The sequence below is a fragment of the Lagenorhynchus albirostris genome, chromosome X (genome assembly GCF_949774975.1).
Source record: "Lagenorhynchus albirostris chromosome X, mLagAlb1.1, whole genome shotgun sequence".
Classification (NCBI taxonomy): domain Eukaryota; kingdom Metazoa; phylum Chordata; class Mammalia; order Artiodactyla; family Delphinidae; genus Lagenorhynchus; species Lagenorhynchus albirostris.
In genome coordinates this window covers 5378366-5391001 of record NC_083116.1, presented here as the reverse complement: position 1 = coordinate 5391001, position 12636 = coordinate 5378366, and the positions used below count along the sequence as shown (strand labels likewise).

Below are 12636 nucleotides of genomic sequence, written 5' to 3'. Positions count from 1 at the left end.
AGAAACAGGCCAAGTCTGACGGCTCTTTGTGTCACCGACCCCCCTCGCCCAGCACTGTTCTAGGCACAGAGGAGATGCTCGCTGGCTAATTCAAAAGCACTTGCAGGGGGGAAAAAACCACTTGAGGCTCAAATGAGTTGTCTTGCGGTGAAAAGAGCAGCGGAGCAGGGCTAGATGACTTTGCAGGACTGGTGACTCCATGTCAATGCTGGATTCCAGTATTTTCTAAAAAAGAAAAAAAAAGTCTGAACGCTCGGTATGGATGCATATTTATTTGACTGTCCGTGTCGGCAGAGTTCTTCCCCAGAGTCCACAACTCTTTCTATTTTGACAGCATTTCCCCATAAGGAAACGGATATTTATAATACCAGGTGTAGACATGATATCTGCGGTTGGCAAGAGTGAGTCAGATCTTACCTTGTGCAGACGAGAAGACTGGGCTTCGTAATAAAGGCAGTGAGGAGACCAGCAGGGCAGGGGCTAAAAACCCAACGCAGCATGAGGGGCTTTGCAGGTTACAAAGCGCATTCACATACCTTATTTCATTTGCTGCTCGCAGAAACCCTTGTGAGCTTTGAAAGGAGCAGGTATTACTCTTATCGTCCTTTTATTTTACTCGATTTTATTTTATAGTTGGGCAAACTGGAACTCAGAGGGGTAAGGTTGTGAAGTCCTGTTCCCAAGGGGTAAGATCAGCCTCCCACCCAACTCTTGAGACTCGTAGGCAAATGTCCTCGCTGTGTCTGCATGTGGCTCATACTTTTTTCCCACTTTTATTTCAAAATTAACATTTGTGTGTTTGTGTGGCAAAGGGAAAACAAAGACCTTTTCATGAGAGTTGGGCAGCCCAACAGATACAGTGGGACAACCACACTGAAGATTGAAGTCTTGGCTGTAATCATTTTGACCTTTGTGTTTGGGGAAGGTATATGTTAGAAGTTCAACAACTGTCTTGGAAAATACGGTTGCTAGAGCCTTGAGCAATGGAATGAGATTTTTTAAAAAATTTATTTAGTTAGTTTTGGCTGCATTGGGTCTTCGTTGCCACACGCGGGCTTTCTCTAGTGGCAGCGAGCGGGGGCTGCTCTTCATTGCGGTGGCTTCTCTTGTTGCGGAGCACGGGCTCGAGGCACACAGGCTGCAGTAGTTGTGGCACAGGGGCTCAGTAGTTGGGGCTCGCGGGGTTAGTTGCTCCGCGGCACGTGGGATCCTCCCGGACCAGGGCTCGAAGCCGTGTTCCCTGCATTGGCAGGCGGATTCTTAACCACTGCGCCACCAGGGAAGTCCTTGGAATGAGATTTTATTTGCTGTTAAGAATAATCAGTTGAGTTCTGTAATCCTGTAATATGTTAGACCAGCCTCTCCTAGTGTATATTCTGCAAACACCCATTCTATGGAATGGCGATCATTGTTAATTGGAAAAAAAAAACACACGTGAAAACTAAAAACCCAACAATCAGTAGTCAAGAAAGTTGGGAACATGCTGCTTTAAACCAATTACATAGGTGTCTCAGAGCCTCTAAGTTGCATCGTGGGTTACCAAGAGGGGGGTGCATGGCAGCATTGCCCATACTTTTTTGGACACGGAACCTTTCGTTTTGCAGGACTGGTGTCCATGGGATGTCCTGCTTTATAGTACTTACCATGGTAACAGTCGTCCATTACCTATGTGCTTCTTCACACCCACCTTCTTCCTGAGTCTACAAACTCCATGAGGGAGGAAACTGTGTCTCCTTCTGCTTCTTTCCGTTGTGTCAGTAGTATTCGTTGTGTACAGTAGTGACTGTTATGCTCATTTAAGATTTACTGATGATTGTAGCATGTATTTTTTTAAGATCGAGGGAAACTGGGGCCATATTCTCTTCCCCATTTTCTCAAATATAGTTGTGTTTATACCTTAATCTATCAGAGTAACTAGGGGATTAGGACTTAATGGCCCTTGCGAGAGGCCTGGAACCTACAGCCTCTGTGGCAGTACTCTCTTTACAGGACTGGCCTTTTACCTCCCAAGGCAGTGAGTGAAAGAGACCAAATGGTCTCCCTACTGGAACTGGAGGGAAGTGGAGGTGATCAAATTGCCTTCGTGGAGAAGGTGTGAAGGAGAGTGTTCGGAAGGTTTGGGGGATGCCCGTACCTGCACAGGTGCCGTCACACCTGGTAGACCTTCCTGCAGCTGGTGGTCCCCCCCTCAGGTCCCTCATCAAACACAGCTTTAGAGCTGGTGTTTCACTTCGGCATTTGGTTTCTTGCTCTCACTGACTCTGGAGCTCCTGAAGGAAAGGGCATGTGCCTGGTGCGGAGTCAGTACTCGGTACAGCTCTGCTAGTCGCTTGAATTTTGATTGATTAGGAAGGTGTCACACTGAGGAGAAAAGCTCAGGGCGTTCACTTTGTGAGATTCTCTCTGTAGGCATCTGATTGGACTCCTGAGTTAAAAGGGGACTTCAATTAATCACAGAAGTGGTTCATATAGGCGTCCTCTTCTACAAATCTGTGATTATGAATAACATGGTAAAGTATGTCAGTGGGTGGAAGAGGCCTCAAAGATCAGGAAGGCGAGCTCCTTCTTTGGATGGATGAGCAAAGTGAAGCTCGGGGGACAGGGGAGGGTGGCTCCGTGTCCCGGAGCAAATCAGTGACAGAGCCAGGCCCTCTCTGCATCTTGTACTGTGGTCTTACTGCTTCCGTAAAAGAAAACAAAATTGGCCATTTGCAGATACTTACTGCTTTGTATTTCATAGGGGGAAAACCCCACATGTATAGCTATATTTACTTCCTTTGCAGTTTTTCCGACAGGGTAAAATATTATACAACATGCTTTTCTGAGAATAACTAGATTATGGTTAATTTTCTTTTTTTGTTTATTTTGTTTTAGGTGAGCCTTCCCAGTGACCCAAGCTGTGTTGAAGAAATCTTGCGGGTGAGTTTAAACCTTTATCTCTCTGCCTTTTAATAATGAAGCAGTCAACCTGCTCAAGCTGTTTAAAGTCATTCCTCTTCTGTTTCCGGGAGTGTCTCATTTCTTACCTCGTCTTCTTGCTCTCTAATCAAGCTAGTCTCCTGATCTCACCAAGCTTCTGTCGCCTTCTCGCATCCTTCTGAGTCTTTTCAGGGCTGAACAGAGACTCACCACCTCCTTTAGGAAACGTTTCCTGTTCAATTATCCTACCCGCAATCTTTGCCTTTCTGTTCTCTGGGATCTCAGGTCAGCCTCATTGCTGCCTCCTGCTACGTTGCTGATGGGACACGGTCATGGAGATTGTGGCCTACAACGAGGGGATGAGAAGTGGCAGGGTGGAGGGGAGGAGATGAGGAGAGACTTGAGAATGATGGCAAGTTGTGGGAGATGGTACTAATGGGGGTGAACCGGTGCATGAGAATGGCATGGAGACAGCACAGAGCTGCAAAAGGTGGCAATGACCTCTCCCAAAGTACACGATTAAACCAAAAGGAGAAACCAAAGCCGAGGCAGAGAAATGTATCTCCCGTGTCTGCCTGTTGGCATCCTAAGGCGTTGCGGTATATGAAGAATAGGAATCATGGGAGTGAGTTCTCTCTCCACCATTTGTCACTTCTGCAATTTGGACAGATAACTTCATCTTTCTGAATCTCCCTTCCTTGTCTGTAAAAGAGGACAATAATGCCTGTCCTAATTCCCTTATACGCTGCCGAGAGGTATATAAATGCTATTTACTATGAGAAACGATCAGTGTGGCCGGGAGAAAAACATGCTGGCTTTCCACTGGGGAAAGAAATCCATCTCTGTGCCCGGGGATATTCTTCATCCCCTTTCCTCACCTCCCCAAGTCACCTCAGCTCCCCCGACACTCTCCCTGGTAAGTGTTGGAAGCAAACCCTGTGAAGATGCAGCCAAAGGTATAAAAAGGCGTAGAAACCTGTTCACCATGGAGCTGACCGGGCGCCAGATTCCCCCACTGTGGACATTCGTGCACCTTTTCCAGCCCAAGAACGTTGTTACCAACTGTTAAAGAGGGGAGTCCGATCACTCTGATCAGAGATGAGACGATCTGAGTTAAGGGAGTACTGGTTACTTTGGTAAGAGTCCAGGAACCCCTCCATCATCTCTCCCTGGGATCCAAGGGCCGGGGGTGGAGGTGGGGTGGGGAGTGTGGGCAGCCGCCATGAAATCCACAGCGTGATGCACCCTCGGAACCCAGCCGCTTGCTCCCTGCACCTTGCATCGGGTGGAGACAGTGCAGATGTACGAAATACACCCAATACTGTGAGGGTCTTGGCCACCTGCCTTTTAGAGAAAGGCGATGCTGAAAGAAACCTCTTCCTCTAGTCCCTACAGTAGTCTGGCTTTTCCAAATGAAGTCAGTGGTCTTTTCTGAACCCCAGAGGAATGCCAGACCCGTTTCAGAATCACCACCTCATTTGTGACAGTTGGAATTCTCCACTTCAGAGCAGCCTGGCCCTGGAGCCTAGGTGGCCCACACAGTGACCGAGCGAGGGGAGCCGGCTGGACACCTGGCAGAGGCTGGCGACTCCAGGCTGCTGGAGAAGCCACTTAGAGAAACAACAGAATGTCACTTAAACACGGAAAGAAAAGAAGTAGTTACCTTAATAAGCTCATAATAGGTAGCTCCCTTTGAGAAAGTAACAAAAGTCTTTCTGTTGTTCTTGAAAGAGAATCTAGGGGAATGGGCTTTCTTTTTCTTTCGAAGGGCTATACATCGTATAGAATTCTGGGGTCTTTGTTTTGTTTCGTTTTCTCGCAATACCGTTAATGAGTGGACTTTCCTTTATTGAAGAGTGACATGTTTCAATCTCCATGCTTGGAATTTTATAGACCACAGTACACGGCACAACAGAGTGCTTGCTGGACACTTTTGTTACAGCACGTTCACGTTCCTGTTTGTTTGAGGGCCTCGGAGCCCTGCAGACGATCCCACAGTAAGTCTGTTGGTCACCTTGCTCCCAATCTGCTTCCTTCTTGAAGGGGCTGGAGGGGGGAGATACCTTTCCTCTTTCTCTCCTCCTCTCTCTGACCCCCTCGGTGCTTTTCCAACTAAGCCGAGTCCAGAGCAAGGTCATCTTCTCTCCCTCACTGAAGGGGGCTCTGCAGAGGAAGATGCTCTGGCCCAGGGGTGGGAAAAGCTGGCCGCTGGTTGTTCCTGACGTTCCATCACTTCCTAGCTGTGTGGCTTTTCAATTTCCTCGTCTGGAGAACAGGGGGTCATTCTGCACCCTTACATCCCTCTCCTCTGCCGTGAGCGAGCCTGTAATGTGTACACACCGCCGGCACGTGTAACGGGGAGAGACCTCCGTCTGTCGGCTCGCCCAACTTTCCCACCTCCCCGAGTCCCCCTTTTTTCCCTCTACAGCCCAGCAGGCAAAGTCACTTCATCGCACGTTGGTACAGACGAAGTAGGACACGACTGGCCTCTCCCCGCTCTCAGCCCCTCAGTGCCCAGGCGGTGGAAGTACTTTGGCCTAACGCATTGGATTTGGGCCCCCTTTTCAAAACGCTGTTCAAGTTCAAACCAGTTGGCTTCCTTTGAAAGTCCCTCTCGCCATTTTTCCCCTTCAGACCCGCTTCTCTTTCCACGCACTCCTGGCTCTCATTCTACCCGGGAGCCCACCTTGTCTGGTCTTCCAGGGCTGACTTGATCTGATATGACGAACGTATGTCCCTCTAGCACGTGACTGCCTTTCAGAGTACTTGAACCTCATTATCTTATTTTGATCGTAGGAACCATGGTAGTCCATTATTATTGGCTTGGCCAAAAAGTTCGTTCGGGTCCTCCGGAAGATGTTATGGAAAAACCCGAATGAGCTTTTTGGCCAACCCAGTGTTTCAGGAAATCGGGGCCCAGAGAGGTTATACATGACCTGCCACCCTGGGTGAGGCTAGTATATGGCAGAGGCACAAGGAGAGTCTGGTCTTCGCTTTGCCCTACACCTGTCAACCACCGTGTCACAAACCTACAGTGAAAATCTCTGGATTCAAAAAAAATTGCCTCAGATGCTCGGCAGACTGACTCCTAGCAACTCTAACTGGGAATACCAGCACACCGACAAAATCTGAGCCGGTCTTAGGAATGAATTCTTCCGGACATCTTGAATATTTTCAAATCGCATTTCAAATAATAAAAGAATAACAATAACAAATTACTGCTACTAATAAAAAAGTAATAGTAGTAATGTGCGACTTCATGCAGGCAGAATACTTAAGTGCATTATGTCATTTACTTTTCACAACAGAACTAAAAGATTTTATTATTAGTTACTAGTTATGGAAAGCCAGGGAGGTTGAGTAATTCGCCCTCAGGGCAAACAACCGGTTCTAACAATCCTCTTGCTGCCCCCTCCTGTTCTCTGTTCCTGTTGGCTTACTTGAATCCATCCTTATTCCACAAGCTCCGGGCTCTTACGATTAACATTACAATGGCATCAACCAACAGTTCATTTCAGCTTCTGTTGTTTCCTTAATTCGCACACACTCAGTTGTGCCAAAATAATTCCACGTAGTTTTTCCAACAAATCAGAATTCATCAGCCCACAACACCTTTCCCGCCACCTGCCCTTCTTCCACAAAACAAGCTGTGGAAATTCAGAGGGCTTTGCTCCTTGTCAAGTATATTATTGCTTATTATAAATTTTGCAGATCAGAAACTTAAAGGCAGCACATCTGTGCAGCGCAGCCCAGCCTGCGTACCTGTTTCCATCAGCATGCCATTTTCTCTTCAGACTCAAGCTACCCTCGAGTACCAACAGAAATGAAAAATAATAATAACTCTGGCCCTAGTGATGGCGTTCTGCAGTTACAATTCATCTGTCATATGAGGGATTCCTAAGCTGCTCGTATGTAATAATCTGGGCCACAGCGGCGGCTTCTTTTCTAGCTCCGCCGGGTTTTATGGGTCCTAGAGTAATCATTTCTGGAAGAGTTAAGCCGAGGAGAGCAGTCTGCACTAAATGCTCCTAGCTGAGGATGGATGTTCAATGATTATTTCTTCTGCAGTGGTATGATTTATTTGTTCTTAGCAAGAATTGACTTAAAAATATCAACAGACTATCAATTAAATCCTTTCCAGAGTCACAAATGCAGATACAGCACTTCTCTTAGATTTGACGCCGAACAGATCGTGTTTCCTAGCTAAGTACCTTCCGTAGTTGATAATTTCATAAGCAAACATCTGTATGGGTAATTCACTGTTTATGAGGGATGCTGAATTTGCTAGCTAGGATTTAGGGAACTTGATTTGATAAACTATCGTCTTACAGATTTCTCCCTGCCATATGGATCAGGTCTGTAAACACCGGCATGGGCACCTCTTTTGATTGCAGCGTGATCTGTGTTTACAACATTTTAAATTATGGCAATTCTGCTTATTAGGTCTATGTTTAAGTGCACAGTTTTAGTGTGGAAAGAACTTACCAAATAATTAGAGGACGGCCATGTACAGTGCTTGCTAGTTTTTACTTTTAAAGGGGAAACGAATGAAAAAGCCCATCTTAAGAGTGAGAAAAAAAATGGATTGGGGAGCAAAACTGATCAGACAATTACGTCTGAAAGGAATTTTGATTATATTATCATAACTATGCAGCATAATCAAGCACCTTTCAGTAGAATTCCTTTGATAAATTTAACCAATAATTAGGCAATTGATTTTATATCCTGTCAAATTAATGTATAAATAATGTTCAAATTGGAATCATGCAAACGATTTTCTCCATAGCCGTCTTAAATACTAATCCTCCCAGGATGATTCAGAAAGCATCTATCCTATTCTGGTGTGGACTTTCAAAATTATAGTTTCTTGAAATAGTAATATAGTGTTCCATCCAAGAAAGACAACAACTGCTAAATATAATTTAGACTGTAATTAACATTAACACTGATGGAGTCAAATAAACGGACTAACCAATGATTGCACCCTCTGCTATTCTGATGACTAGTTCCTACCTACTGACACTGGGAAATATGTAAATTTGTCAGCAGGTGAAAATGCCCCTGAATGGGTAACTTATGTGGAGTATTACCTTTTCTGAAGCTAACTCAAAGCACTAATGGACTTCATACATAACATGCATGTGTGAGGTGAGCTATTCATGGAACCAAATTAGCCCATAAGAGATATTACCCATTATTTGCCTCCCAATAATCATTTCCTCTTTTCGCACACACAAACCAACCCAGAAGAAAGATGCTAAATTTAATTATAACAACTATTACGTGAACAATGTAGGTAAGCCATCCAGTGGGCTTCCAGATTCACTTAGAGCCTGTAAAGCAGTTTAAATATTTTCACGGGGAACCTGGGGGTTTGCAGCTAGTGTATGATGTGAATTTTAAATGATTATCCAGACGTCATTGGGTAAATGAGTAACGTGGGTAACGAGGTGACTGGCCCAGTGAATCATGGGAACCTGTCAAACCTGGGACATGTCAGGGAAGAGATGATGTCAAATACCAGTAACTTAGCAACTCAGCATTTAGCTGTCCAGGGAGCGAACAAGAGTAAGCCCTTTAAAAGAGCTGAGTAAATATATGAGTCCCTATATATCTTGGGTGTGCTATAAAAATAAGCCTGTTTTCTGTCAACTTGTTTCTTTTTGCAAATATAGTGATTTATTATTTTCTCTTGAGTTGAATGAAAGCACGTGAGAATTTAAGCCACGTGTAGAATTTACACCTGCTTTCTGTATCTTGGATGTACAGGGAGGGTAATGAAACAATGTATTCGTTTGCCAAAAAGCAGTCTAGGCATATCTGAAAGAAGTAATAGCTTCCAACTGTTGTTTAAGAACCAGTTTTTTTTTTTGTCCTAGCTGTGCTCGTGGGATTGGGTTGGGAAAAAATGTCTAATGCAAGGAGGTTAACCACTCCATGTGCATCTGTGTAAAGGTAAAACCAGTGTCTCATGGAGAAGGTAGCCTCTCAGAATCAATTTGGTAGGCATCTTCCAGTTCTGAAATGAAAGCACAAAGCAAGGCTTGCCCCATTCTCTTGTAACTCACCAAAAGCATTATGGAGAATGAGAAAAAGAAATGTAAACTCCGAAATTGCTCTAACCAGAAGACATCCCTAAGCCTAAATCACTATTTTGTAAAGATCAAACAGGGAAGACTCCAAGAGATGATTCCCATGGTCATGGCCCTGGGGCATAGATGATGAAGCACTGATTTTCAGGATAAGAGGCACACCACAAAAGGCAAAAAAGATATTGCAATCATGGGCACGGGTGTGAAGGTTTGTGATGGGAGCTTCCGTGGGCCAACTCTGAGACGTGCGTATTTTGAGAAGTAGGAAAGGCCGAGCCGGATGAGAAATTACATAACTAATCCACATTTGTGGAAAGCACGTTGTTGCTGAGGCAAGGTGGAAGAGCCAGAGGCTGCTTTGAGAGCAGCTTGCAGAGCTGATGTTTCTTGATAAGGCAGAAGTAAAGGCCGAAGCACTGGGTGGCACACCCTGGTGTTCAGAAGAGAATTCCTGCTAGTCTGGTAATATTAAGCCATGGCCGCCACTGCCACAAACGTATCCTGCAAATAACTGCTCCAGGAAGAATGCCTGTCCCTAAAAAATGAGTAATAATAAAACAGGAATCACTATGAGAGCTATGCAAAACTTAAAAAAATAGCATATGAAAAAATGTAGCAGAAGAAACGTTGCTAGGGAACGTGTTAAAGCTATGACCAACGTAGTGGTGTGAATTGTTTAAAAATGAGGGCTTCCCTGGTGGCGCAGTGGTTGAGAGTCCGCCCGCCGATGCAGGGGACACGGGTTCGTGCCCCGGTCCGGGAAGATCCCACATGCCGCGGAGCGGCTGCGCCCGTGAGCCATGGCCGCTGGGCCTGCGCGTCCGGAGCCTGTGCTCCGCAACGGGAGAGGCCACAACAGTGAGAGGCCGGCGTACCGCAAAAAAAAAAAAAAAAAAAAAAATGAAGCAGTTTTGGGACTTCTCTGGTGGTGCAGTGGTTAAGAATCCACCTGCCAATGCAGGGGACATGGGTTCGAGCCCTGGTCCGGGAAGATCCCATATGCTGCGGAGCAACTAAGCCCGTGAGCCACAACTACTGAGCCTGCACTCTAGAGCCCGCGAGCCACAACTACTGAAGCCCACGCGCCTAGAGCCCGTGCTCTGCAACAAGAGAAGCCACCGCAACGAGAAGCCTGCGCACCGCAACAAAGAGCAGCCCCCGCTCACCACAACTAGAGAAAAGCCTGTGCGCAACAACGAAGACCCAACGCAGCCAAAAATTTTTTTAAAAAGCAGTTTTATCTAAAAAACAAGAGCCAAAGCAGTGATACAAGAGCTTAAAGAGGCTATTTAAAAAGTACATAAATAAAGAACTGCAAAGTAATGGATTATGAACAGAAAATCATTAGAATTAGCACATTTAGGATGTTTTCTCCTAAATGAAGGAGTAACAGCAATAAATAATTTGTTAGTTATCCTCATCAAGAAAAAAAGGGCAAAAACACAAATACATAAAACAAGGAATGTTAAAGAGAAATAACCTCTCAGATACAGAGAAAATAAAATAATCACAAGTGACAATTTACTCACCTCTGTACAAATAAATATAAGCATCTAGATGAGGTGGACAATTTTTCTAGTGAAATATAATTGACTGAGACTGACTCCAGAAGAGAGAAAATCTAAACAGATTTATCACCGTCAATGAAATGGAGACTGGTCCCACCCATTACTGAAGTCATCACTCCCAGAAGGGGTTTCATAGGAAAATTCAACCAAACCATTAAGGTATAATATAGCTTAGCTGTTCCAGAACATAGAACAAGAAACATTTGCTGAGTATTATTTTAGAAAAGCTAAACTAGTACATAATATCGATACCAAAATCTTACAAAAACAGTATATAAAAAAGAAGATTACAGAATAATATCACTTGTGAATACTGATGCAAATTTCCTTAATGAAATACTAATGAAGAGAATCAGATAGTATTTTAAAGGCTATGCAGCATGACTTAGTGGCTTTTGTTGCAGGAATGTAAAGCTGGTTCAATATTAGGAAGCCCATTAATGTAATGCCTTTTATGAATAGAATAAGAAAGAAAAAACCTACATGATCATCTTTGTAAATGCTAAAATATACTTGACAAAACTCAACACTTACTCTTGATAAGACAGAAGAAGATGGAAACATCCTTAATGTGATAAAATATATCCATCTCAACCCAAAAGCTAGTGTCACGTTTCACAGAGAAACTCTAGAGCCATTTCCATTACAGTCGAGAAAAAAGATTAGATATTCTTTATCATCCTTATTATTTAATATTGTTCTGGAGGTTGGCCAAGGTGATTAAACAAACTAAAGAAATAAGAGGTATTAAAATGGGAGAGAATGTGTAAAATGATTATTATTTGTAGATTATATATATTGTTTTCCTGAAAACCCCAAGAGAAATAACCAAAATGATCATTATGAACAATACAATTCTGCAAAGTTTCAGTATGCAAAATAAATATATAGACATTGTCTTTATATGTAAGGCAATCAACTAAAAGATATAATGGGCAAAAAGCCTCCATTTATATCTTATGCGTTCATTTACAAGAAGTATGCCAGAGCTATATGAACACACTAAGTCACTACGAGAGATACCAAAGCATATGTAAACAAATGGAAAGTCATACCATTCTGAGATAGGAAAATGATATTTCAAACATTTCTGTTCTCCCTAAGTTAATCTTGAATCTTTACCTCACACCACACAACAATATTAGTTCCAGATGTATGAAAGATTAAAAACAAACTCATAAAATATGAGAAGTAAATATGGGAGAATTTCTACATTTTTCATTTCCTGCCTGTCTCCTGATAAGCTGGCAGGGGTAGGAGGCAGTCAGGGGAAAGTTCAGATGTTTGAGGAGATCGGAGAAGGTTTGAAATAGTCATTGAAAGGGAGAGAGGGAGCAATCTAAGGGATACAGTAAGATTATGAGGCAATGTCAAGGATCGGGTGATCCTGCAGACCTGTTTGCGTAGGTCCCAATCTGTAGATTGTGTGATTTTCTCCAGCAGTGCTTAGCTCATTACACAGAGACCACCGATTAATGGGTCAAGGGCAACCTGGAGGCCCCAGAGAGGTTGAATAAATTCCTCCAGGTCACATAATCATACAGCTACTAAGCAGGTGAAACAGGATTGGAACTCAGGTTGGCCTGAACTGAATGTGCACACTAATAATAATATCAAACAATTACATAGCAGTTTTTTGTACCTGGCACTGTTCTAAGAATTTCACATATAGTAACTCATATAATCATCATACCAATGCCAGGAAGCAAATACTATTATCACCCCCCGATACAGATAATGAAATGGAAGGACTTTGGGCTTAAGTGGCTTTCCAAGTTCAACAGCTAACCAGTGGCACAGCTAAGATCTCGACCCAGGCAGTCTGGCTTCAGAATCCATGCTGTTAACCGTTACGCATTCTGCTTTTCACCATGAGGACACAGGGGTGAAAGAGTAGGTTTTAAGTGATTATTACAGAACTCAGACCCTGACCCACTGGATAACAATAAAGCTAGGTGAGATTGCTAATAATGCCACAGGTCAGAATCAGGAAAACAGCTTACCAGATGGACTAAATCTGATAAAATGAAGTTTCATAGGAGTATAGCTATAGGGTA

At 43.8% G+C, this 12636-nt stretch overlaps 1 protein-coding gene across 1 annotated transcript in view; it reads left to right on the top strand.

Moving 5' to 3' along the window:
• AFF2 (ALF transcription elongation factor 2) overlaps window positions 1–12636 on the top strand; it is a 487094-nt gene that overhangs the window by 293964 nt on the left and 180494 nt on the right. The window contains exon 4 of the mRNA XM_060137245.1: window positions 2875–2919. Within this exon, the coding sequence (XP_059993228.1) occupies window positions 2875–2919 (45 nt within the window). The remainder of the gene's footprint in view (window positions 1–2874; window positions 2920–12636) is intronic.